This window comes from Mus pahari, chromosome 14 (genome assembly GCF_900095145.1).
Source record: "Mus pahari chromosome 14, PAHARI_EIJ_v1.1, whole genome shotgun sequence".
NCBI classification, from domain to species: domain Eukaryota; kingdom Metazoa; phylum Chordata; class Mammalia; order Rodentia; family Muridae; genus Mus; species Mus pahari.
This window is the reverse complement of record NC_034603.1, coordinates 43256374-43282004: the sequence shown is the minus strand read 5'-3', so window position 1 is coordinate 43282004 and position 25631 is coordinate 43256374. Positions and strand designations below refer to the sequence as shown.

At 50.6% G+C, this 25631-nt stretch overlaps 2 protein-coding genes across 8 annotated transcripts in view; both read right to left on the bottom strand.

The window, feature by feature from the left end:
- Slc43a2 (solute carrier family 43 member 2) overlaps positions 1–10881 on the bottom strand; it is a 43921-nt gene extending 33040 nt beyond the window's left edge. Inside the window, exons 1-2 of one of the 4 annotated variants that reach the window (XM_021212108.1) lie at positions 10807–10881; positions 9820–10020 (exon numbers count right to left, since the gene is read on the bottom strand). In XM_021212108.1, the coding sequence (XP_021067767.1) occupies positions 9820–9979 (160 nt within the window). In that variant the 5' untranslated portion in view covers positions 9980–10020; positions 10807–10881. Of the gene's footprint in view, positions 1–9819; positions 10021–10202; positions 10507–10758 lie in introns of those variants that run through there. The other 3 variants (XM_029546194.1, XM_029546193.1, XM_021212107.2) reach the window with 3 other exon arrangements.
- A 4685-nt stretch (positions 10882–15566) lies between these two features.
- Scarf1 (scavenger receptor class F member 1) overlaps positions 15567–25631 on the bottom strand; it is a 13016-nt gene continuing 2951 nt past the window's right edge. The window contains exons 5-11 of one of the 4 annotated variants that reach the window (XM_021213355.2): positions 22013–22231; positions 21498–21626; positions 20145–20248; positions 19904–20021; positions 18305–18426; positions 18066–18212; positions 15567–16800 (exon numbers count right to left, since the gene is read on the bottom strand). In XM_021213355.2, the coding sequence (XP_021069014.1) occupies positions 15974–16800; positions 18066–18212; positions 18305–18426; positions 19904–20021; positions 20145–20248; positions 21498–21626; positions 22013–22231 (1666 nt within the window). In that variant the 3' untranslated portion in view covers positions 15567–15973. The remainder of the gene's footprint in view (positions 16801–18065; positions 18213–18304; positions 18427–19903; positions 20022–20144; positions 20249–21497; positions 21627–22012; positions 22232–25631) is intronic. The other 3 variants (XM_029546568.1, XM_029546570.1, XM_029546569.1) reach the window with 3 other exon arrangements.

Genomic DNA, 25631 nt, shown 5'->3' with positions numbered 1-25631 from the left:
GGAGAGGAGAGGAGAGGAGAGGAGAGGAGAGGAGAGGAGAGACACGAAGCTGGTGTCAAGTAGAGGAGACAGAGAAAAGTGGATCCTTGACCCTCAGTGGTTGGCCAACCTAACCTTACTTGGTAAATTCTAGGCTACTGAGAGACCCTGTCTCAAACAAACAAATCCAAGGTAGATGGCTCCCAAAGGAACACCTAGGGCTATCTCCATATGTTTATGTACATATGTGCACATACATACATGCAGTGGGCATGAGCATACCCATGGACATACACAAGGCCACCTGGGCTCCAGAGGGAGACCTTGTCTCAAAAAGATGATGTGATTTCTGCCAGGTAGTAGAGGTGCATGCCTTTAATCCCAGAACTCGGGATGGATCTCCAAGAATTCAAGGCCAGCATGATTTCTATTCTAGAGTATCCTACACTCTACACCTAGTAACAGTACCTCAGGGTCTAGCCTTGGCTGTGGAGCCTCAGGCTGCCTCAAACATTCTCAGTAGTTCTGTCCACAGAAACACACACACAGCCAGTGTAAAGAAGGGCTTGGAAAGACAAGGTGCTGGTCTCTCCAGAACACCAGGTTCTTCCTCAGCCAATCTGGGCAAACTTATTGAGCCTATACTTCCCAATCGCAGCATACACATGTCATTTCCCACCACTATATACTTAAGTCAGAACTAAGGGGTTGGAGTTTCCATCCCGTTTTTTGAGGGAGTGGGGACCTAACTCAGGTCCGCATGTATAAAAGGCAAACTATACCTGCCACTTAGATAAACTCCCTGCGTGAATTTTTGCTTTGTTAGTGGCACAGAGTTATTTCCTTTGATTTCCTGACAGGTGCCTCTCTTACTGCCCCCCCCCCCCGTGATGAAACCCATTGCCTGCTGCGTCAGCCATATGTGGCATACATAAGTGCCCCCACCAAAAAGTTCAGCCAGGGTCAAAACAACACAAGGAGAAGTCCTGCAGGGTGGAGGGTGGGGGCCAAGCTGGGAACTGGACTGGTACCGCTCCTTAGGTGGCACTGACTAATCCTGCAGAAGCAAGCTTACTGATTAGCTCTGACGCTCCACCAAAGAGCCAGAGGAACTCTTCCTCAGACTGCCTGCCTGCCTCCCTGCCTCCCTGCCCTCTGGCTGCCAGGGCAGCTCAGCTGAGGTCTACAAAGCCTGCTTGGGGCCTCTCAGAGACACTCAAGGTAACTGAAAAAGAAAGCAGGTGGGGTGACTAACCACAATGGCCGACCTGCCTCTAACTCCCCTTCCCCTGCATCTTGTTGGAAATGTGACTTGGTCATGCTCTGCTGGTTTCCTTATCTGTGACCTAGACACAATGTGATGATAGCATATACCCCTAGAGCTTTGGAGACGGTAATGAGAAAAAGCCCACAGCATTCTAGAGCTCCCAACAGGCAGACAGAGCATGTGGCAAATAACAAATGTGTGCTTTTGCTCGTGGGCCTTCCTGGGGCTCAGATGGGGGTGGGTTAATAGCACGGCAGCTTCTCACAGTACCAAGGCACACAGTGCTGGATCAGCATGTGATAGACCGTACGGGTGTGTTCTTAGTTCATCCTGGGCCGAGTCTTAGGCTAGGAATTGTCTTCTGGCTACTGTGTAGTGTTAGCTCCGTGGGCCCTGACCCCCTTAGTTGTTTACCGAGTGAGTGGAAACAGTGAACCAGATGCCAGTGGCCAAAAGGATCAAGATGGATATGGAAATAGGACATGCAGAACCAAGCTGAAGACAGAGGGATTTAGGGAGATCAGAGCCACAGGCTAACAGCCTGACCACTCACACAAACAAAACCTTTCAGGCCAGACTCCTGCCCCTGCCACCGTCAATCCCCTTTCCAACACATCCTCCACACCGACAGCCAAAACACATGGCAAACAGGGTTCTCGGAGCCCACTGGTCCCATGTGTTCCTGTGGCTGGCAGGTGTGAGGCAGCTCCTGGGAGGGGAGAGGCTGGTTTCGGGGTCCACCCTGCCAGCAGAACAGGACCTGCAGTGAGGGGAAAGGGCCTCCGCCCAGCAACGAGCATTCCTCGGCATCATCCAGGGATGGGGCAGCCAGCACAGATGAGATACAGTGGGCAGGTGGAGGAGGGCCGCTGAGAGACCTGACCGTGGCCACCAAGGGTCTGCAGTCAGTTACTTCAATAGCCGTGAACTCCTTTTTTTTTTGGGGGGGGGGTGGCACAAGGCCAGTATAGCCTATTGAGAGACACTGTCCCCCAGAGTTCATCCATGACTCTTCTTTTTTTTGTTTTTTTTTTTTTTGTTTTTTTTTGTTTTTTTGAGACAGGGTTTCTCTGTGTAGCCCTGGCTGTCCTGGAACTCACTTTGTAGACCAGGCTGGCCTCCAACTCAGAAATCTGCCTGCCTCTGCCTCCCAAGTGCTGGGATTAAAGGCGTGCGTCACCACGCCCGACTACAGTACCAGGTCTTGAGTTCAGCATTGCAGTATAATAAAAATAAAGTGCTGAGAGCTGGAGAGATGGCTCCGTGGTTAGAGCACTTGTTGCCCTTGCAGAGAACTTAGGTTCAGTTCCCAGCACCCCCATGGTGGCTCACAATCACTGAAATTCTAGCTCCATAGGATTCAATGCTTTCTTCTCACCTCCAATGGTACCAGGCACAAATGTGTTATACATAAATATATTTGGAGGCTGGAGAGATGGCTCAGCAGTTAAGAGCACGGACTGTTCTTCTGAAGGTCCTGAGTTCAAATCCCACAACCACATGGTGGCTCGCAACCATCCGTAATGAGATCTGACTCTCTCTTCCGGTGTGTCTGAAGATAGTTGTAGTGTACTTATTTATAATAATAAATAAATCTTATAAATAAATAAATAATAAATAAATTTGGGTAGAACATTTGTACAAATAAAATAAATCTTAAAAAAAAAATTTTTTTTTAATCCTAAACAGGGCCAGTGATGTGGGTCAGCAGATAAAGGCCCTTGCCACCAGGCCTGACAGTGTGAGTTTGATCCCCTGGACCCTAAGGTGGAAGCAAAGAACCAACTCGTGCAAACTGTTCACTGACTACCACATGTACACTGTGGTTCATGCTCGCTCATTCACACTGACACGCACACATGTGTGTGCGCACGCACACACACAAATAACTGAATATAATTTAAAAGATTAAATCCCAAGGCGCTGGCAGGCTCCCAACACGGTACGAGTATGCACACGAGGACGGGCTATCTGAAGTTATGAGATGGTCTGTTCAGTCTGCAACTAGACACAGGGTTTCCCAGGAGAGGGCCTGGAGCAGAAGGAAGGGTGTCTAGCCTTCTTTCATTTATGCTAATGTCACTACGCCCAGGAGCAGGTACCAATGCTTCAAGCCACCAGTATCTGTTCTAAAATCTCTGCCAACAGGGCCACCAGGCCTCTGCTCACTTGCCTTCAGCAAGTGCTGTCTAGCAGCAAGTGACCTGGGAGTTAGGTGACTAGATAGGGCCTCTTTTCTCTGGGGAGTCTGAGTGTCTCTGACATAGGGAGGAGCTCCTTCCAGGAGCTTAGACTTGTGTTAACAATAAACCACACAAATCAGCTCGGTCCCAATTGGCGCCCACTCACACCCAGGCTGCGCCTGTCTTCTCTCCTCCCACTTGTCCACAGAAAGCCAGGCGAGGGACCAACACTTGGAGTGTCAAGCCCCACGGTGTCCCCTGCTCAGTCTAGAGTGCAGCCGGCGCCAACCCAGCTCAGGCCAGCCTGTTTGGGTCTCCCCTGCACCTGTTTATTAAACAGGTGCCGCCATGAAGCAGCCAGGGCAGCCGGGGCTAGCCCTGCCAGGGAGGGCAAACAAGAAGACAGGCAAGAAACTGGTGTGCCAGTGTGCTGAGAATAGGGCTCGGCTGCCAGGGCCAGGAAGGGAGAACAATGCCCTGTACTGTTGGCTCCCTCACAAACAAAATCTCAACAGAGAAGGCAGAGGAGGCATGAGGGCTCTGTGACCCCACTCAGGGCTCCCCTTGACTTCTCTAGGGTCAGAGAGAGCCCCCCTCTCACCCCAGACAAACAAAGAGAGTGGGGAACTCCAGAACACCTCCCTGATAGTGCTAAGGAAACAAAGAGGCCCACAGATGGAGACACCCCCTAAGTTCCTCAGCGGTCCTTTCTCTGGCTGGTGCCTGAGCCCCTCCCCTCCATGGTGCTGACCCCTGGCCAGCCCTCCTGAGGGTACCTGCCCCAGCATCCCCTGCCTCTCTTCCATCCTTAGTCTATCCGGCAACAGGAAGCAGCATGTCAGCTCAGCAGGAGAGATGTGGGTGAGAGGTCGCCTGAGCCACAGAGCAAGCAGGAGGCCAGACTCGGAGAGTACCACTGGGCCAGCCCTCTCATGGAGGTCCAGCAGCAGTAGCCTCCTGCAGGCAGCCTGTGGGTACTTGGCCCCTGTGTTCTGTAGAAGGCATTCCTCGGCCACCAAGTGCCATCTCAGTCTGATTCCATATTCCACCCACAGCATTAGGGAGCAGGTGTGCATCTTGTGGAAGGTCTTGTGGAGCCTGGCTCGAATGGAGGCTGCCAGAGCCGGAGACTCTGACGGTGCTGAGAGAACAAAGCTGGGAAAGAGTTGGGCACCACCGGAGGCTCTTCCTATCGCCTGGTGAGAATGGGGCCGTCCCTCCGCTCCCTCACAAAGGCATGGAAAGCCAACCCTAGCAGATAGGACCTTCGTGAGACACTAAAACAAAATAGGCCGACAGATGTCTGGAAGGGAAACCAGGTCATGAGAGGGTGAGGGTGGTGGGGACAGCCAAGGGTACTCTTTGTGAGAGGTTCTTAGAGGCTGTGGGTACAAGCTCTTAGCCCCCTTACTGTTTCTTTTGGATTTTTTCTGAATTCAAAATAAACTAGGGGTAAGCTAAATAAAGGTATAGCTAAGTGGTAGAACCGGCACGGTGTGAAGGTCCGCGTTTGATCCCTAGCATTGAAAACAATAAATAAAACAGCAAACGGGATGGGAGAAGTTAAAACAAGTCCAGGGAAGTGGTTCACAACTGTCATCACCGCACTCCGGAGGCTGAGGCAGTTCAAGGCCAGCCTGGTCTACACAGTGAGTCCTCCAGAAAGAGGTGAGGGTCTTGCTTCTTGCTGTCAGGGTGAGGGCCAGGAACACAGAATGGAGGCCGGAGAATTAAGTGTTCTCTATGCAAACACTGAGCACTAGTGTCTGATCCCCAGAACCCATGGAAAAGCTGTGAGCTCTGAGCTCAGTAAGAGACCCTGCCTCAATAAATAAAAGTGTCCATGGTGGGCAGTGAGATGGCTCAGTGGGTAAGAGCACTGACTGCTCTTCTGAAAGTCCTGAGTTCAAATCCTAGCAACCACATGGTGGCTCACAACCACCCATAATGGAATCTGACTCCCTCTTCTGGAGTGTCTGAAGACAGCTACAGTGTACTTACTTATAATAATTAATAAATAAATAAAATGTCCATGAAGCAGGCGACGGTGATGCACGCCTTTAATCCCAGCACTGAAAGGCAGAGGCAGGCTGTGAGTTTGAAGCTAGCCTGGTCTACATAGCTAGTTCCAGGATAGCCAAGAACACACAGAGCAACCCTATCTGGGGTGGGGAGTGGGGAGTGGGGACTAGAGAGTGACTGAAGAAGAATCCTGGCACCGACTTACACTTGCACACACGTGTCCATAGATGTGAGAGCATTCTCAGGCACACACATAGCAGGGCCCACCTAAGATCCTGTTCAGAGCTAGGCTGAGGTCTAGCAGGGGCCCTGGGACTTTCTGCCTTCAGTCCTCGCTCCACCCACATTCACACCCAGCATGGAGCAAGCATTCACAAGAGCCTCTGAGAGGTTCACTGAATTCTGGCAGTCCTCTGCCTCCTGGGCTTCTTTCCGGCCTTGGGAATAAAATCCAGTTTTCCTTGTCACCCAGCCCTCCTACCTGCCCAGTCATTAGCTCCCTTGGCACCAGTCCTTTCTGTCTTCCCCTCTGAGGTGTAGGTATAGCCTACTCTGGCTCTCCACCGACACCAGCTCAGCCTTCAGTACCCTCTAAGCTTTTGCCTTAACTTTAAGGAGGTCGCCAGGCAGTGGTGGCACGTGCCTTTAATCCCAGCACTTGGGAGGCAAAGGCAGGTGAATTTCTGAGTTCGAGGCCAGCCTGTTCTACAGAGTGAGTTTCAGGACATCCAGGGCTACACAGAGAAACCCTGTCTCGAAAAACCAAAAAAAAAAAAAAAAAGGTTTAGGGAGCGAGGTCTCCTACTTGGACAACTTGGGCACAACCAGATCCCCACCGTTGGTCTTATTTCCACCACCACCCCCCGCCCCGGCTCAAGGAGGCAGAGGCAAGTGGATCGACACAGCGAATACCAGGCCAGCCAGAGTTACATGATGAAACCCTGTCACAAAACAACCCCCAATCCGCCAAACATCATCAACAACAACAACAACAAACCAAGGGAAGAGGTCATGCCAGGTGAACTCTATGGTGGCCATATAATATAGAAGCCAAGGGACTTAGCTTGGGAAACCCCCCCACTCTTCCCAGACTACACAATTGTCTTCCTCACACCAGAAGGACAAGAGAGGTCTCTAGTTGCCATCATCAGGAATGTATTATTACACAAAACTCATTAACTGCCCAGGCCCAGCTCCCTAGCCCCTGTCCATGAGACAGAAAAAGCGAAGCAAGCTGCCAGGCCACAGAGAGGTAAGGGACTCATGTCCTCTCTCCACACCACCAAACTGGAACCCAACACCACACCGTGTCTGTAGCGGGATTCTGGCTAGAGTCCCAAACCTTTCAACAGGTTCAGGCAAATTTCCTTCGGGGAATGAATTCACACCATCAATCTTAAAGGCAACAAAAAGCTGTGACATTCGACACTCCATCAGCTGTGTACAGGTCAGCTCCTTAAAGGCCTAAAGGGATCAATTTCAACTTAGCCACGCACCGGGGCTGATGATGTTCGGCCACACTGCAAACCTTGACCTTAGCTTTACCAGACACTCCCAGTCAAGGAAGCGCAGAGGTTTCTGGCCCCAAAAGTCAACAGGTTCCCGGGACTCCACACAGCCAGGAGGCTGGAGAGATAAGCTGTGTAGAATCAGCAGGCTTCCCCAGCTAAGGATGCTAGGTCAGCGCGTTTGCCAGCTAATCAGAAAAGCCCAAATCAGACACAGGAGCAAAGGCACGGGATAAGAAGTTGATGTTCAACCCGTGACCCTGACTCTTTCCCCTTCACTCTGGTTTGGAGGAGTGACCTGTCAAGTCTCTTGAGGGCTTAAATAACAACTCAGTGCTCAGCTGGCGAAATCCCTGGACTCCCCTCACCCAAAGGAAGGAAGAGGACAGGGTTTCCCCAGGAAAACAGTTCCCACCCCCAGGGTGCCCATGCCATCTGAGACATTGTGTAAAAGTGGACAATCTGATGTCACCAGTGCCATGAATAAAAAAAGAAGAAGAAGAAGAAGAAGAAGAAGAAGAAGAAGAAGAAGAAGAAGAAGAAGAAGAAGAAGAAGAAGAAGAAGAAGAAGAAGAAGAAGAAAAAAAGAAAAAAGAAAAGAAAAAAACCTGACCTCGGGATGAGGTACTAAAAGTTTTGCCTGAGCCTGTTTGTCTGTCTGTTGTCTGTTTTCTTTCTGTTTTTTAAATCCCCAGTGTATCCTGTAACAAAGGGAGAAGAGAGCCAACACTCCCACCTGTTCCTTTCAGAGGGACCTTTAATCTCCTGACATCCCTGAAGCAAAAGAGAAAGCTTGGTCAGGGAACAAGGTCTTGCTCTCAGTCTCTCAAGATTTCTTGCTGATGTGGGGAAAGACCTGCCAAGAACCCTTAGGCTATTAGGAAATATTTTTGAGTGCTAAAGGCTAAAGGTTGGTTATAAATGATAGGCTTTCTGCCCTCTCCCAGGTGGCCTTTGATCCCTCCCTTTCTCCCACCTTTATCCTCTCCTGCTAAGCTCTGTACACTAAGGATCCTCTGGGTAGATCAGAGAAGGGAAGCAAGCCGGGCGTGGTGGCGCACGCCTTTAATCCCAGCACTCGGGAGGCAGAGACAGGTGGATTTCTGAGTTCCAGGCCAGCCTGCTCTACAGAGTGAGTTCCAGGACAGCCAGGGCTACACAGAGAAACCTTGTCTCGGAAAAACAAAAAACAAAAAACAAAAAACAGAGAAGGGAAGCGAAGACTGACTGACTCGGGTCCAGGCAGTGGGAGTGGGTCCAAGGCTTTCCCTTCCTGCGAAGAATGAGAGGCTGGGTGAGGCAGTACAGGCTTGTCAGCCCATCACTCAGGAGAATGAGATGGAATGATACAAATTAAAGGCTAGCCTGGGCTACTTAGCAAAATCCTGTGTGAAGAACAAAAGACCAAACAAGCTTACAGACAAAAAAAATCTTTAGAGCCGGAGAGCCGGGCAGTGGTGGTGCACATCTTTGATCCCAGCACTTAGGAGGGAGAGACAGGCAGATTTCTGAGTTCCAGGACAGCCTGGTCTACAGAGTGAGTTCCAGGACAGCCAAGGTTACACAGAGAAACCTTGTCTCGGAAAAAAAAAAAAAAAAAAAAGATGATTAGAGCCCAGCAATAATGGTGCAAGCCTTGATCCCAGGACTCAGGAGGCAGAGGCAGGTGGATCCTTGAGTTTGAGGCAAGCTTGGTCTATGGGGCGAGTTCCAGGACAGACAGGGCTACACAGAGAAACCCTATTTTGAAAAGAAAAGAAAATAAATAGCAAGCCCATTTCTTAGAGATGACACTCAGGGCGTTGAACCTCTTGCCACCAAGTCTGTCATCCTGAGTTTGACCTCATAAATTCACATAGTGGAAAAAGAGTGTCAACAACCAAAGGCAGTCCTCTGTCACCCACAGCAGTCCTCTGTCATCCAGTTCTGCGCCCACCTCCCCATAAAATGAATAAATAAGTGTAAGAAAAAATTTAAAGTAAAAAAAAAAAATGAATGAATAGGACTCTATAAATAAAAAACACATGCATGGAGTGACCTACAGAGTCAAGCCTGGGCCAGCTCCATCAAACAAGACTGAGGTACGGGGTGGGGCAAAGACAAGAGACAAAGGCAAGAAGCAGTTCTTACCAAGGATGCCTCAGAAGGGGAGAGGCCGGCAGCTGACTCGGCCCCACTGATGACCCTACAGAGACCAGGGTATGAAGACAGGAGTGGCAGGAGGAAGGGTGGGGGTAGTGTGGGCCAGCCTCAGCCTGCCTGGAGAGTCTAAGCATCTTTCCACCACTGTCTCCCTTCCTCTTCCTCCCTATGATGTTTTGAAAGCCACTGAGATGTTCTCACAGTTCAGGAGAGGAAATGGCCTTCGGAGAATCATAAAGCAGCAAAAAATAGACAAGAAATTCTCTCTTGGCAAGCCTTTAATGGGACTCCATAATGGCCTGACTTAAAAACATGTAGGTCTAGATGAACCTTCCTTCGGGTGGAGGCGAAGCCACTTCCTCTCCCCTGCTGCACCCCGGCCTATGAGAGTTCCTCTTTCTTACACATGTTTTTTTGCAAGGCAAGCAGTGCTGCAGGCCCTGGAAGACCAGAAGGCCAGCGACGTTCCTGACTGCACGCACCAGTCTATTAGTCTGCAGCTTGGGCAAACGGAAGACTTGTCCCAGCCTCAGTTTCTCCATCCACAAACAGGGACGATGATAATGATCCGCACCCAGAGGGGCAAATGGGCTTTTTGGCATTTCGAGGCGCTGTGCAGCAAGCACGCAGAGCTGGCTTACATCTTCACCACCAACCGCCCTCTCCCAAAGACCCAACACTCCAGGAACCTTGCCCCTGATGGAGGCGCCCATCTCACCTGGCTTCGTACACAGGTAGGAGTAAAAGCCTTCCGACTTGAGCATGATGAGCAGCGAACCCCAGCCCAGGAGGACTGCCGAGAAGAGGAGGTTTTCCAACACAGCGGTGCAGGCCATCCACCAGCGGCGCCGATGGGCAGTGGCCAGGGTGGGCGCCATGGTGCGGTGTGGCGGTGGCCGGGCTCCGGCTCTGCAGACACCTGCGCGCAGACCTCAGCTTCAGCGGTGGCTCTAACCCAACCCGTGTGGCCGCTGGCGCACAGCGACTAGCCTGTCAGCCCCTTGCAGCCCAGGCTATAGGTGCACGTCGCGAAAGAAGAGAACCCTAGCCCTGTCAGGGACCTGGGCCACCCCCGTACCCGCAGCTGCCTGGTAACGCTACCTTAGGCCACAGTGGAGCCCCGCTGGCCAAGAGGAAAAGCTTCTCCCTTAGTTCACTCGGAGGTAAACTGAGGCATGGCAGCTGGAAAAGGGCTAATTATGCTCAAGGACGTGGAGCTGGTCCTGATCCCAAGCAAGACTGAACAGCCACTTTGGGGGCCGGAAAGGGAGGCAGCTCGCAGTAAGGTCACCTGAGCAGAGGCACACCTGAGAGCTGCCACTCCCAGGGACCCTGACAGGCTCCCTCCCGCCCGCACTCGAGACCCTTTCCTTAGTGCTTGCTCCTCCAACCACAAAATCAGCACAGGGAGCCCCGGAACGGCCCGCCCACGGCGCATTCATTGGCGGGACCGCACAGGAACTGCCGCGCCATTGGTTAGTGTTTAGGTCGCTAGGCGCTACCGCCACGCGAACCCCGCATGGGAGAGGCGAAGCCGGTTCAAACCGGCGGCGCGAGCCAACCGCGCGACCCCCGTGCCGGGCTGTTACCGCGGCAATTCGCCCGTTTCCATAATAGCGGATCCCGTCCCGGTGTCGTCCCTCTGACAAGCATGCACCTTCCTTCCCTCCGACCCCTGCCTGCGAGCGGCTTCAGGTTCTCGCACCCTCGTCTGAGGCCCGGATCCTGGGAGTCCAGCTCACCCGGCTCCTACCAGTGTGTGTCGGGCCCGCCCGGCGCCTTTTCTGTCCCCTTTATTTCCAGCCCTTTTATTCCTATCCTAAGATGAAAAACACTGCCGCCCGTTGATTGGCCGAGTGGGGCTGGAAACAGGCGTCGGCCAATCAGCAGTTACCCGCCCGCCCCCCGGCGAGCAGAAGCCGGTTCCGGCCGGACTTGGAGACAAACAAGAGGGATGGGGGGGCTGGGGGGCGGCTCGGGCAGGCCCGGCTCTACCCAGTTAAACTGGAGTGCCCCTCGACCTGGTGACCCCCGCGGGCATCGCCCCACGCCCTTCTCGTTGCCCTCTTCCTTGTCATTGTCAAGTTCCTGGGTCTGCGTTTCAGGGAGTCTTGGTCCACAGCGAGCTGGGCTCCAGCACCGTGCGGTTCGGCCCGCAGTATAGACCACCGTTCTCGCCCGGAGAGAACCAGGGCCGGATGCTCCAGCTCCGCAGGCCACTGCCACCCTTTTGTGCTGTATTTCCCGGCCTGCTCCTTGGGCTTTGTGTCCGGGTTCCTCGCTGCCTAGTCCCCGTTGTCCTATCCAGGCGCTGTCTACGGGTATCAGAACACCCCGACCCAGGTCCTGGCATCATTACCGCATCCCTGCTAGACCTCCTGACTCATCGGGTTCTTGCCCTCAGGTGCCTCCTGCCTGGTCTTTAATCGGTGTCCCTTAAGGATCTGTCGTCAGGATTTCGGACTGAGACGCCCCTGGTCATCCATTCAGTTGTCACCATCCCCATCCTGTGCCCTCTTTTCTCGGTACCCTCAGAGACCGGTCAGTGTTCAGGCCGGTCACCTTGGCATGCCCTGCCCTCCTCCTTTCCCAAACGACTCTTTCATGTGGCTGGCACACTCTCTCTTCCACCTTTTTTCATGCTGTGAGCAATCCCGAGCACCTAGTCTAAGTCTGGCTTTGGAGAGCGCGATAGATCGCTAGGGGTCCAAAGAGCTCCTTCCTTTCTGTATCATCAGCGGAGCTGCGCTGCTCTGAGGCCCTGCCTGGACGTGGGATGGAGCCTCAGCTCGAAAGATTTAGCTGTCCGGCTGAGTCTCCCTGACAAGAGGCACTAGCCTACCCTCAGAAAACACTCGGTATCCCTCAGATTCTCCACACACTTCCAGAGCCGGCTTGCTTTAGGGCTGAGGGAGTCCCCAGCAGCCTGGCTCAGCTTCCCTCAGCTCGAGTGCACCCCCTGGTGCCCAAGACCTTAGCCAGCCGTCCTGCTAGTGCATGCTCTCCCAGTCCTGGTCTAGGCTTGCTGGTGGGTTTGGAGCCTGAGGACCTACTGTGCAGAAATCTCATAAGCTCCAAATTGGACCTACCACCTGCCAATAGATTAAGTCCTTCAATCCTTTTCCTAAGCAATTTGCTTGAGGACCTTCTCCAGACATATATCTAAAATGTTCCTTCCCCCCCTTAAAATTGTGGCTCCCTTTTCCCTCAGATTGTATGTGTGTTTGGAAGTGTTGAGACAGGATCTCACTATGTAGCTCTGGCTATCCTGTAACTCGCTATGTAATCCAGGCTGGCCTCTGCCGTCTCGTGCTAGGGAGCCCAAAGACACCCTACTGAGCTAATAACATCTAATGATACTTAGACACTGTGAACTTAACATTTAACAGAATAGTTAGGATCTCTACTGTGAGCCTTGCCCTTCCCCCCCCCCCCCCCCGTCCCTACTGCACCAGTATAACCTGGTGTTCTGTTTATCTTATCTGCCCCTTTTTGTCCCTGGGACACAACTACTCATCCAGCAATCTGTGCATCACATATCTACTCCGCGGTGGATTGTGGGAAATGTAAACCTGACCTTGATAAACCTGACCTATTGCTAGATTCCGCAGAAAACTCTTTACCTTGTTCTTCAAGATAAAGTTCAAGTTCCCCAACTGACTGAACCATGCCTCTTCCTACACAACAGCCTTTTCCTCCTCCCGGTCCTGGATGGTTCCCTCTGGAGGACTGCTGTGGCTCTGGCTTTGTGCCCTTTCTTGGACAGCACCTCCTCTGGGAAGCCTTCCCTAGCCACTCTCTATATTGCTTTTTGCTTTCTTTGTCTGCTGACTTTAATGCCTTATAATCTGTATCCCCATTTTCTACTGGCTCTGAATTCCTTGGGGGCAGACATGCCTCCGTCCTAGGTACCCAATATGAGTCCTGGAAGAAAAACACACGAGCAAGTGAAAAGCACTGGGTTCAAGGACGGAAGATCACAGGGTGCTAGATAGATGGTGGGAGGATCAGTGGTAACTGCCTTTTATTGATAGCTGAACTCTCATACTGGGTGCTTTTACACCGCGTGCGTGCCACTCCATCCCTACAACAGCTCTGGATACAGCCATTATCCTTACATTCCAGATGAAAAACTGAGGGGTTAGGTGGCTTGGTCAAATGAAACAAGAAGCTCAGCCATCTCTCTAGTCCCCCAGTTTTGTTTTTTGTTTTTGTTTTTGTTTTTGTTTTGTTTTTTCGAGACAGGGTTTCTCTGTAGCCCTGGCTGTCCTGGAACTCACTCTGTAAACCAGGCTGGCCTCGAACTCAGAAATCCACCTGCCTCTGCCTCCCGAGTTCTGGGATTAAAGGCGTGCGCCACCACCGCCCAGCTCAGCCTTTATTCTTATTCTTTTTAAATTGAGAGTGCCCAGGCTAGACTTCCAGGACTTTTGGCAAGTCTTAAATAAGTCAGGAGGAACTGAAGTTAAAGGACAGCCTTGCCACATGAAAACAACAGAAGGCTCAACAGACCATCAGAAGAGAGGTCAGGAAAAGTGTAAGAGGCACGCATATATGTATGTGTATACTGCACACAAAAAGTAAATAAAGCCAATCGGATTGAGGAGAGCATATCCTTAATATAGAAAAGGCACTTACAAATCAGCAGAAGGATGAATGCTGCCCCATCTGAAATTGTGAGTCCAAGCCAGGCATGATCACACACATTTAATCTCAGCACCAAGGAGGTAGAGGCAGGCACATTTCTTTAAATTCAAGGCCAGCCCAGTCTACACAGAGTTCCTGGCTAGTGCCAACCTGGGTTATCCAGTGAGACCCTGATCTTTATTTGGCTAATTTGTTTTTTTTTTTTTTTTCAAGGCAGGGTTTCTCTGTGTAGACCAGGCTGTCCTGAAACTCACTCTTTAGAACAGGCTGGCCTCAAACTCAGAGATTGTCTCTGTTTTCCAAGTGCTGGGATTAAAGGCATGGGCCACCATCACCCAGCTACACCCCCGTTTTTGTTTTGTCTCATCTTGTTTTTAAAGGAGGACTGTAAGCCAGGGCTGGTGGCTCACATCTATAGTCCCAACACTCAGGAGAACAGGCACAAGTAGATTGCCTTGGGTTCCAGGGCTGCCTAGGATGGATATTGAGATCCAGATCGGCCTAAACTACAGAACAAGGCTATTTCAAAAACAAAAAGAATTTAATATAATCAGATAATATGTAGAAAATGCAGCCACTTCAAAGGTCTGAAAAGAATCCCTACCTTAGAATGAACATAGCACAAAGATATCTTTTTTTGGTTTTGTTTGTTTGTTTTTGAAACAGGGTTTCTCTGTGTAGCCCTGGCTGTCCTGGAACTCACTCTGTAGACCAAGCTGGCCTCGAACTCAGAAATCCGCCTGCCTCTGCCTCCCGAGTGCTGGGATTAAAGGCATGCGCCACCACTGCCCGGCCAAAGATATCTTCTTTAAAGTTTACAAGTGTTCTGACTAAATGTATGTAAGTCATCTGGAACTAGAGTTGCCAAGACAAGAAGCAAACTTGGTCCTCCTCAAAAGCAGCAAATGATCTTTTTAGTTAGGTTGTTTGTTTTGTTTTTGAGACAGGGTTTCTCTGTGTAGCCCTGGCTGTCCTGGAATCCACTCTGTAGACCAAGCTGACCTCAAAACTCAAAGAGATCTGCCTGCCTCTGCCTCCCAAGTGTTAGGATCAAAGGTGTGCGCCATCACAGCCTGGCATTAAAAGAAAAAAAATTGCCAAGTAGGAGTGAGAACCTGAGCCCCATCTCCAGCACCATGGAAACAGCAATAGGTGGTAGGAACTGCGCTGTGCTCTCTGACCTGTGAATGACTTTATCCTCTCACACACCAAGTTCTTAAATCTTTAAGTGTATTTCATATGCATGTGTGTTTGCATGTATGAGTGTTCTGTAAGCAGCTTCACACCCGATGTCCTCAAGAGGCCAGGCTGTGAGCCACCATGGGGTTGCTGGGAAACAAACCCCGCTCCTCTGGAGGAGCAGTCAGTGCTCTCGCCCCCTGAGCCACCTCTCCAGATCCTCCTAGCAAATATTTTTGAATAATGTATCTAGCCACTGTGTAGAAACCAACCGTTAGAAATCTCTTGTTTGGCTGAGCTGATGTGTAGCTCAGTTGGTAGCATGCTTGCCTAACCATGCATGGAGCCCTGTGAAAACAGACACCTCGGGAGGTTCAGGCCAGCACTGAGGAAGTAGACCCAAGAGGGTCATAAACTCAAGGGCAGTCTCAGCCACAAAAGCATGTCTGAGAGCAGCTCGGGCTGTGAGAGAGACCCTGCCTCAAAAAAGGATGGTAGTGAGATGGTTAGAACCACTTACGTCACAGGCCCCAGTTCCATCTCTAGACTCACGAGGTGATGAAGGGACCACCGAGAATTGACCACTGACCTCCACTTGCAGGTTGTGGTACATGCCCTCTCCCCAAATAAATTAATAAATTTTCTAAAAGAAATATTTGTTTAATCAATCTTTATCATCAAACATTTAGGTTATTTCCAGTTCAGAAAAAAAAAATGTTTTGAAGTGATAGAAAGAATAGTCTCGGGATGGAATTCAGAACAACAACAATGGAGAAAAAGCCCTGTAGCTGTCTCCTCCTTCCTCTGACCCTGTTACACAGGGTCTCCGCTCAGGCCTTCCAGTGCCACCGAGGGACACCACCAGGGCCAGAGCCACAACCAGCTGGCCTCTAACCCTTGCCTCTTTCACGGCAGAGTTCCTGTTTAGTCTGTCACAGTTATGGCATTATTTTCAGGCGCAAAGCCCAATCTGGTCCACGGCAGCTTCAGCATCCCGCTCTCCCTGCATCCCCATCCAGTTTTCCCACTCACCAAACTCAAGATCCTTAGTGCTGTGGCGGCCCGGACAGGGGCACAACATTCTCATACAGGGGCTCCTCTTGCTCCTTCTCTTCGGCCTGCTTCTGGGAACCCTGATCCAGGGAACTGCCTCCAGCGTCTGGCTCTTGGACAGTCCCTGAGCTCTCAATGCCATCTCCCAGACCTCTGGGTGTTTCCTCTGGCCTAACTGCGGTGGACTCCATGGCCCCGGAGAGCACGGTACCTGGAGCTGAGCCAGCGCTGGCCTGGTTCCGACCCAGAGATCGGCGCAAAGGCTTAGGGATAGCACTCTTTACCTTGGGGGCCGCCTGATCTTTCTGGTAGTTTCCCAAACGACGAAAGACAGACCAGACAGGACCCTCAGGTTTCTGGGGTGTCCCTGCTAGCATATAGATAGTGGCCACAGATCCCGAGCTCTCCTGGATGCCTCCATCGCTGGTCTCTACACACTCAGCCACCATCCGGCTACCAGGTGGAAGTTGGCCGTGACTAGCGGCAGCATCTCCAGAGCTTGTGGCTGTAGGAGCATCCTCCTCTGTGTTCGCTTGCTCTGGGCCTGTAGACTCCTCCGCCTCCTGCCCTTCAGGGCGTGGCTGAGCACCTCTGGAGAGTCTCTTGGGTTTTCGTATGGGGCTGGAGAGATCCCCAGAGCTTCGGCCATTCTGTGGTGCAAACTTCGTGCCTTCAGCAAAGGAGACGGATGGCCTCTTAGCCCTCGCCAGGCTGGAGGTGCGTGGGATGGGGAATGGTGTGGAGGCGTCCTCAGGGGAAGGGAAGGAGCCTCCAGGAAGGCTGGCTTCTGGTGATTCTTCTTGGGCCATAGGGACCGTCTCTGGCAGGGGAGAAAACAGGAACTTCAGCTGGGTACACTGCTCTAATCTACCTGGGGTGCAGAATCTTTCCAGAGGCCTCACGATGTGGCAGGGAAGAGTGAGGCAGGGGAGAGGCTGTGTAGGAAACACCTCTCCTTTATGCTTTTCTCTTTACTTTACCTTGCTTTGAAAATGCACACTGCGTTTTCTCCAAAACACCATCACTGCTGCCGAATTTTCCCCTGGCCAATTCCTACTGATGCGGCTAGGCACAACTATTACTAACAGGCACATTCCTTAAGCCCTGTTACCTCGGGCATGGGTAGCTTCAGAGTTTCTCCTTTTTGTTCGCATGCCCCACTAAAGCATGGCAGTTGTGGCTGTCCTCTGAGCCTGGCAACTGCCATGTTGGAGTGTCCACCGTGCACTTGGAAAAAGATTCTCCCAGCTGGGTTTGCTGACTGTTTCCCCGCCCTCCCCACCCCCCCATGGAAAGCTGAGTTAGGAGGCATTTACCTGAGCCTCCAGCCCTCCCCATGACCTGTTGCATGCAACTCTACCTTAATTGCATGAGGCCTATGGGGAGGGGCCAGAGTATATAAGCTGCAGAATATACAGGAGAAGAAGGCTCCATCATATGGCTGGGTAAGCCCACATCCCTATGGGTGAAGGCCTTCTAGATGTGGCCAGTTGCTGGGAGGAGTGCCTGTACCCTGTAAATAGCCCTTTGCCTATGCTTTCTATGAAAACCTAATAAACTCATTGGTTCCCAGAACGAGCTTTGGTGGCATTGTGCCTCTGTGTGTTGGGACCTTCATTTTAGGAGAAGGGGTAGAGGTTGGTTATATCTCCCTCTGGGAAGGAATTTTAACAATGATGACCCATTCTGTCCTCTACTGTCAGGTGGCATATCTTTTTACATATCTATCTATCTATCCATCTATCTATCTATCTATCTATCTATCTATCTATTTATTTTGAGACAGGGCCCCTTTACACACTCCTGGCTCTCCTGGAACTCACTATGTAGACCAAGCTGGCCTTGACCTCAAATTCACAAAGATCCACCTGCCTCTGTCTCCCAAATGCTGGGATTAAAGGCGTGTGCCACCATACCCAGTGTGACATTGTCCTTTTTGCTGTTCACTACAAGCTTGGTGAGGACAGGATGTCTCTTTGTTCTGAACTTGGTCTGAGAGCCAGAAACAGCAAGTGGAAGAAAATAAGCTCAGATAGGCATCTGCCAAAGGCACACGGAAGGTGCCACCGTGGTGGGCAAGGCTACCTTCTCGAGGTGGCACGAAGTAGGCATGAGCTTCGTCCTCTTCTCCAGAGTCAGGATCGGAAGAGAAGGAGTCGTCAGAGGCCCAGCCGGCAGAGGGGGGCTCGATGAAGCTGTGGTTGAAGGGGACCTCCGGATCGTGATGAGAAACTGCAGGGGTTCAGGTCAGGTGTGGGGCCTCATGGGAAGCCTCGTCCCCCCTTAGCCCTAGACCCCTGTCCCTGATTCCCAGGCCCACTTACCTGTTACCCAGGGTAGCTTGTAGTTACTGAGGGAGCCACAGGGCAGTGCCGAGCCCAGGTTGGTGAGGGCCCCCCACACCTGCTGCTTCATTCTGAAAAGGGCAGCCCCATTTCTCTCAGGCCTGAGAGGGTGGCAGAGAGAGGGTGATCAGTGTACAAGACCTAAGGAAACCCATGTCAGACTGGCAGGATGTGTCAGGTGACCACATCTACTTCGGTGGCTCTGCATATTTATGACAGAATAAAATCCAAAACATGGAGTCCAAAATCTAAGTCACAGAAGGCAGCCGAGCTCCACATCACTGAACCTGTGGGCCGCGATCCCTTTAGCAAACTTCTGTCTCCAAATATTTGCATTATGATTCATAACAGTAGCAAAGTTACAGTTGTGAAATGGCAATGAAAAAAAAAATCATTTCATGGTAGGGGCGGAGAGTGTCACCACAACAGGAGGAACTGTATCAAAGAGTCACACAGCATTAGGAAGGCTGAGAACCGCTGCTCTAGATAGAGACAGGCAGGTCTGGGTCACCATGTCGGCTCTGATTTCACTTTTCTTGGCCTCAGTTGTAAATCTGACAGAAGGTTTGGCACGGCCCAGAACCAAGTACTAAGACCTGCAATGTTTTCTCAAAAATGTAGCTCTTAGGACTCTCATCCTGGCCGAATACTACTCTTTGCCACCCACTCTACTGCATCTCCAAACTGGGGTGACAGTCTGTCAGAGTCCTCTGACAGTCTTGGACAAGTCCTCATCTTCTTCTAGAGGGTAGAGGGTAGGCTGATATGCTCATTATGAATGCCCCACTGCACAGCGGACCGAATCAAGGATCAGGGTCTAATATGGTGACACATTCCTAGACTCCTAGCACTCCAGGGGCTGAGGAATGGAGACAGCCACTTCATGACAGCCTGAGCTACACAGTGAGGTATTTTATTACAAAGCAAGCAAGCAAACAAGGCTGTGTGCGGGTGAGCTCAGTGGTAGAGCACTTGCTTAGCATGAGCAAGCCCCGGCTCTCATTCCTAGCATGAAGGGGGAGAAAGAACACTGGGCAGAGAATCCAAAAGGCCAGGCAGGGCCTCTGTGTGAGCCTAGAGCAGCTGAGACCCCTTGAGCCTCAGCATCTTCGTAAATTGAAGAAATGAACCCCATCACCACATTCCCTATTCCAGACGTCCGCGCTGTGATGTGTCCAAGGGACCAAGAGACGCGAGGATGAACTCCTGAGTCTCGCTGCTCCTTCCTCCATAATCTGCTCCTCAGGTTGTACCCTCTGCAAAACCACGGCTCGGACCTCTCTGTCCCTCCCTTTCCTGACGGTTTGAAATCTCGTCTCTTCCCTTCTCTGCTGAGCAGTGTGGGTTCTCCTCTGTCCCAGCCCTCGCAGTGCTATCACGACGAGCTCAGCCTTCGGCCACAGGTTTGACTCTGAGACCCCTGCCACCCAGTACCCCTGCTCACATCCATGTGACTCAGACACTTCCTCCTCAGGGAAACATGCAGTTTCCAGGCTTTAGTCTGTGTCACTCCCTGAAGAGTGACAAGTTCAGCCCTTCCCCACTCCCAGAGGAACATGCATAACAGCCAGTGTTTACCTGTCCTTGGGGTCCAGTCGGGTTCCTGAGCAGCAGTAGGCACAGCAGACGATGCCCATGAGGAGCAGCAGCAGAGGTACCAGGATGCCCACAATGAGGGCGTTCTTACCATGACGGCCTAGGGACACGGGAGATGGTCACGTATTCGGGGCCTTTGAGGCTCCCGTCTCTGGAGTGTGCCCGCTCCTTTCCTGCAGCCCGTGGAAATGACCAAATGTTCCTCCGTGTTCCCCGCACTTACCCAGCTGGCAGGCCCCAGACACAGGGTGGCAGAGCCCCTCTGGACATTGGCAGGGGATAGAGCAGTTGCTTCCGTGGAAGCCAGATGGGCAGGAACTGTTGCAGCTAGGGGTACATAACAGGAAAGGCAGGCTAAAGAAAGGCACTGCAGAGGGGAAGGTAAAGTGACTTCTGGGTACTGCCCCTGGGTTCTGCTGGGAGACCTTGCTGACTTCTCAGTCACATCCTAAGTGGCCCTGTAGTGTTGAGAGTGCTTCGCTGTAGAGACTTTGGGTGACAGCCCTCATCCCCCAGCCTCAATGTGGGAGAAGCAAGATGCCTTGCATCAAGATCAGCCCTGCCACTAACTCCCCGGACCTCCATCTCTTTCTTTATAAAACAGGTCTCCTTCACACGACCCTGTGTGCTGTTCTTTACATAGACACCTGCCTGGAGTCTCTGACTGCTTGATACCTGAAGAACTAGAGGGGCGTCAGTGGGATCCGGGTCCCACCCCTAAGCAAATCCTCATCTGAATGAGACACCAGCTCCTTTTTTTGTTTGTTTGTTTGTTTGTTTTGGTTTGGTTTTGGTTTTTTGAGACAGGGGCCCTGGCTGTCCTGGAACTCACTCTGTAGACCAGGCTGGCCTCGAACTCAGAAATTCGCCTGCCTCTGCCTCCCGGGTGCTGGGATTAAAGGCATGTGCCACCACGCCCGGCTCCTTTTTTTTTTTCTCCAGATATTTTTCTTTCCCTTTAAGAATTATTTTTAAGCCGGGCAGTGGTGGCGCACACCTTTAATCCTAGTACTTGGGAGGCAGAGGCAGGCAGATTTCTGAGTTCGAGGCCAGTCTGGTCTACAGAGTGAGTTCCAGGACAGCCAAGGCTACACAGAGAAACCCTGTCTCAAAACAAAACAAAACAAAACAAAACAAGAATTATTTTTAGGGGGCTAGAAAGATAGCTCAGTGGTTAAGAGCACTGACTGCTCTTCCAGAGGTCCTGAGTTCAAATCCCAGCAACCACATGATGGCTCACAACCATCTTCAGTAGGGTCTAATGCCCTCTTCTGGTGGGTCTGAAGAGAGCAATGGTGTACTCATATACATAAAATAAATAAATAAATAAATTTAAAAATTATTTCTTTTAGTTTTTTTCTTTCCTTTTAAAAAGTTTCATTTATTTTTTTAGTCCTTTTAGATTAACCCCTGAGTTTCCTCAGAAGATGTCACCCCACACAGGAGAACTAACACCCCATTACAGGGTGGGAGAGAGGGTTTCTCGTAAGTGGAGAGACTCAGGGTTTAAGAAACATTACACAGAAGTCTAACCTCATCTCCCATAATCCTGTGTCCCCCAAGGCCTCGTCCTTACCTGGTCCCCCAGTAGCCAGCACTGCAGACACATTCCCCAGTCACCGCATCGCAAGTCCCCTGAACACAGGCGGGGCAGGTAGAGCTGCAGCCCTTCCCAAAGGTACCAAGGGGACAAGGGTTCTCACACCTGAGGTTACACGAGGGAAGCACGACTCAGAATTGGGAGGGCAGGAAGGTCCCACAACATTTTCCATCTTCCTGGACATGGGGGTCCCAAAAGGGCCATTCCCCTACCAGAAAGCTCAAGTGAGAGCTTGAAGCTAGAGCCAAACCCAAGTGGGTGACAAACTACAGGTCCCTGAGGGATAAGGAAAGGATTAAGGAGGAAGCAGCTAGATGTACACCCTTCCCAGAGCCCCCCAGAACCTCCTTTTCCCCTCAGCCCGGCCAGAAGGCAGTCCCTGAGCTGGGTGAATGTAAACTTTATGGAAGTGAAGGTCCTCTGGGAAGGAACAGCTTAGAGGAGGTGTGGAGGAGAAAAATGTGCTCAGAGCAAGGTAGCCCCTCCCTCACCTGTGCCCCAGCCAACCAGGGTCGCAGCGCTGGCAATGCCCAGTTTCCGCTTGACAGGGCTCCCCAAGCCGGCAGCGGGGACACTGCCCAGTGCACCTCTCACCGAAGGTGCCCGCAGGACATGGCTGTTTGCACTGAGTCCCGTTCCAGCCCGGCTTGCAGGACTCACAGTTGCCTGTGACTGGAGAACATGTGGCATTCGGCTCACAGTGGCCACAGCTAGCAAGAGAAAGGGATCATGGGAGCCCTGGGATCAGACGGAGAGCCATAACTTCCAGCCTGTGAACGGCCCACATTGTCAGATCTCGGGGCACTGGAGAAATCTGGGTCACAGATGGACCACTCAGGCTACAACCTCAGTTTCTCTGTGTTGTACACTGGAAAGGCTAGGTAGATGGTCTCTGAGGGAATCCCAGGTCTCTAGCTTACTCCTGACTCCTTGCTCTGTGACTCATCCTTCCCTGGGTTCACAAAGGATGCCGGGAGTCACCAGCTCAGCCAGAGCAGCCACATTACCTCCCACCCCTCACTTCCCTCCCACTCAGCCCTCTTGCTCCCCCTTTCTCTACTCTGTTTCCTATGCCACACTATCTCTGAGGTCGGAGTGGCTGAGGACAGGGATACAATGTCACATAAGAAACGGCTCAGGAGGCTGTGAGAGGAGAGCCACTTGAGCACAGGAGTTTGAGACTAGCTTGGGGAGCCTTCAGAGACCCTTTCCCTTTTTATTTAATTTTTAAGGGTAAATTAGTTTAACTATAATGAAAGAGTGTACAGTTTTCTTGAACACACACACGGTATAGCTTTTGAAGCCAGTAGAAACCCCTTCCTCCTCCTCCTCCCCCTTCTCTGCCTCCTCCTCCTCCTTCTTTTAAATGTGTATGAGTAATGTGCTTGCATATATGTCTGTACACCACTTGAGAGCCTGGTGACTAAGGAAGCAGAAAGAGGGCTTCAGCTCTCCTGAAACTGGAGTTCCAGATGATTTCGCTCCATCATGTGTGTGCTGAGACTCAAACCCTAGTTCTTTTCCAGGGCAGCCAGTGCTCTTTGCTGCTGAGCCATCTTTCCAGCCATCCAAAATTCTGTCTTTTTTCTTTCTTTTTTTAAAGATTTATTTATTTTATGTATGTGAGTACACTCTAGCTGTCTTCAGACACACATCAGATCCCATTACAGATGGTTGTGAGCCACCATGTGGTTGCTGGGATTTGAACTCAGGACCTTTGGAAGAGCAGTCAAGTGCTCTTACCCGCTGAGTCATCTCACCAGCCCCAGATTCTGTCTTTTTAAGAGACAAATAATTCTGGCGGTTATGGCACAGGTCTTTAATTCCAGCACCAGAAAAATCATGTAACAGGGCAGAGGCAGATGCAGGCAGATCTCTGAGTTTGAAGTCAACCCGATCTATGTGGAGATCTTGTCTCAAAAAGAAGCACATAGGTGCTGGAGAGATGGCTCAATAGTAAGGAACAGCTGCTGTCCTTGTAGAGCAACAGTGGTTCTCAGCCTGTGGGTCACGACCCCTCTAAGGGCATTAATAGACCCTTTCACAAGAGTCACATATCAGATAGCCTGCATACCAGATATTTACATCACAATTCATAATGGTAGTAAAATTACAGTTATGAAGTAGCAATGAGGATAATTTTATTCCTCACATCATGAGGAATAACTGTATTAAAGGGTGAAAGCTAAAAAAAAAAAAGGCCGGGCGTGGTGGCGCACACCTTTAATCCCAGCACTTGGGAGGCAGAGGCAGGAGGATTTCTGAGTTCCAGACAAGCCTGCTCTACAGAGTGAGCTCAAGTACAGCAGGGATTGACAGTGAGAAAGACACTGTCTTAAAACAGTAACAACAACCAAAAGATGAACCCTGGACAGCCCAGGCTATACAGAGAAACCCTGTCTCGAATAATAAAAAAAAAAAAAAAAAAAAAAAAAAGGATAGATGCTTTAGTAAGGTTGAAAACCATTGTTGGTATAGAGTTCAGTTTCCAGCACCCACATGGTGACTTACAGTTGTATATAACTCCAACTCTAGGGGACCTGGTGTCCTCCTCTGGACTCTGCATGCATTTAGTGCTCAGACATACATGGTGGGAAAACACTCACATGTGTAAAATAGAAATAAGGATTTTTTTAAAAAAAAATTCAAAAAATAAATAAATGAAAAGATAAAGAAAATAGAAATTATTTCATCACATCATGATGGATAGTTTCAGGATTAACTCATCTTGACTTTCCAGTGATGCTCAAAGGGACTTGATTCCTCTCTGCTGATGCTTGATCTTCTGGGATCCATTGTCAGAGAGAAAGGGTAATCACAAAATCAGTTTAGCTGAGCTGGGTGTGGTGGTCCACGGTCACAATTCCAGCACTCTGGAGGGAGGTAGAGGCGGGGAGACCTCTGCCAAGTGAGCAGTGGCCTAAGATACACAAAAAGACCTTGTCTTCAAAAAAAAAAAATCAGTTTGTCTGATTCTGAGTAGCATTGGTGGCGGGGTGTGGGGAGGATGGTTACTACAAACTGGGGGCTGCAGCTTGGACCTGAAATCCCAGCACTCAGGAAGCAGAGGAGGAAAGATTGCCTGGGTTATATAGTGAGTCCCAGGCCAGTCTGGGTTACAGAATGAGACCCTGTCTCAAAAATATCAAAGAAAAGGGGTGGGGAGGCGCTGTGTGACTCCTGTGGTACCTGGGCTTGGGAGGTGGAGGCAGGAGGCTCAGGAGTTTGAGGTCAGCCTAAGCCACAAAAGATTAGAACCCACACCAAGACCAAATCAAACAAAACAAAAGAAAAAAAGGAAGGAAGCAAGCAAGAAGACAAGGAAGGGGCTGGAGAGATGGCTCAGCGGTTAGGAGCACTGACTGCTCTTCTGAAGGTCCTGAGTTCAAATCCCAGCAACCACATGGTGGCTCGCAACCATCCCTAATGAGATCTGACTCCCTCTTCTGGAGTGTCAGAAGACAGCTACAGTGTACTTATGTATAATAAATAAATAAATAAATAAATAAATAAATCTTTATAAAAAAAGAAAACAGAAAAAGACGGCAATACATTCTTACTCATTCTTAGGACAGACCGAGTTTGTGTTGTTTGCTTACATTTTGACTCAGGTTGTTTTAAATACTATGAATTATGCGGTATAGTGTCTTGCTCTACATTTTGCTCCCTGACCTTTCTGGTGTTCGAAACCGGGGTTTAGTGCATGCTGGGCCAGCTCTCTACTATTGCTCTGTATCCCTAGACCCATTCTTTGTTCTAAACCAAACTTGTTGCCTCTTTGTGTGGGAGGAGAATCATTGACAGTGCCTCCATGTAGCCCAGGCTAGCCTCAGACTTGCTGTGTTGTGATCCTCCTGCCTCCAGCCTGCTTTTGTTACTATTGATCCTACACTTGCTACCTCAGTGTGTGACACAGGCTGACATCTAATGTGTGATCCTTATGCTTCTTCTGACCCCGACATGCTGATATTAGAGACCTACCCAGCCCCAACAGGCTGGACAGTAACTTTTGTTTTTTGAGAGTCTCACTCTTGCTTCAGACTTCTGAGTGCTGGGATTACAGGGAATATATATATATATATATATATATATATATATATATATATATAT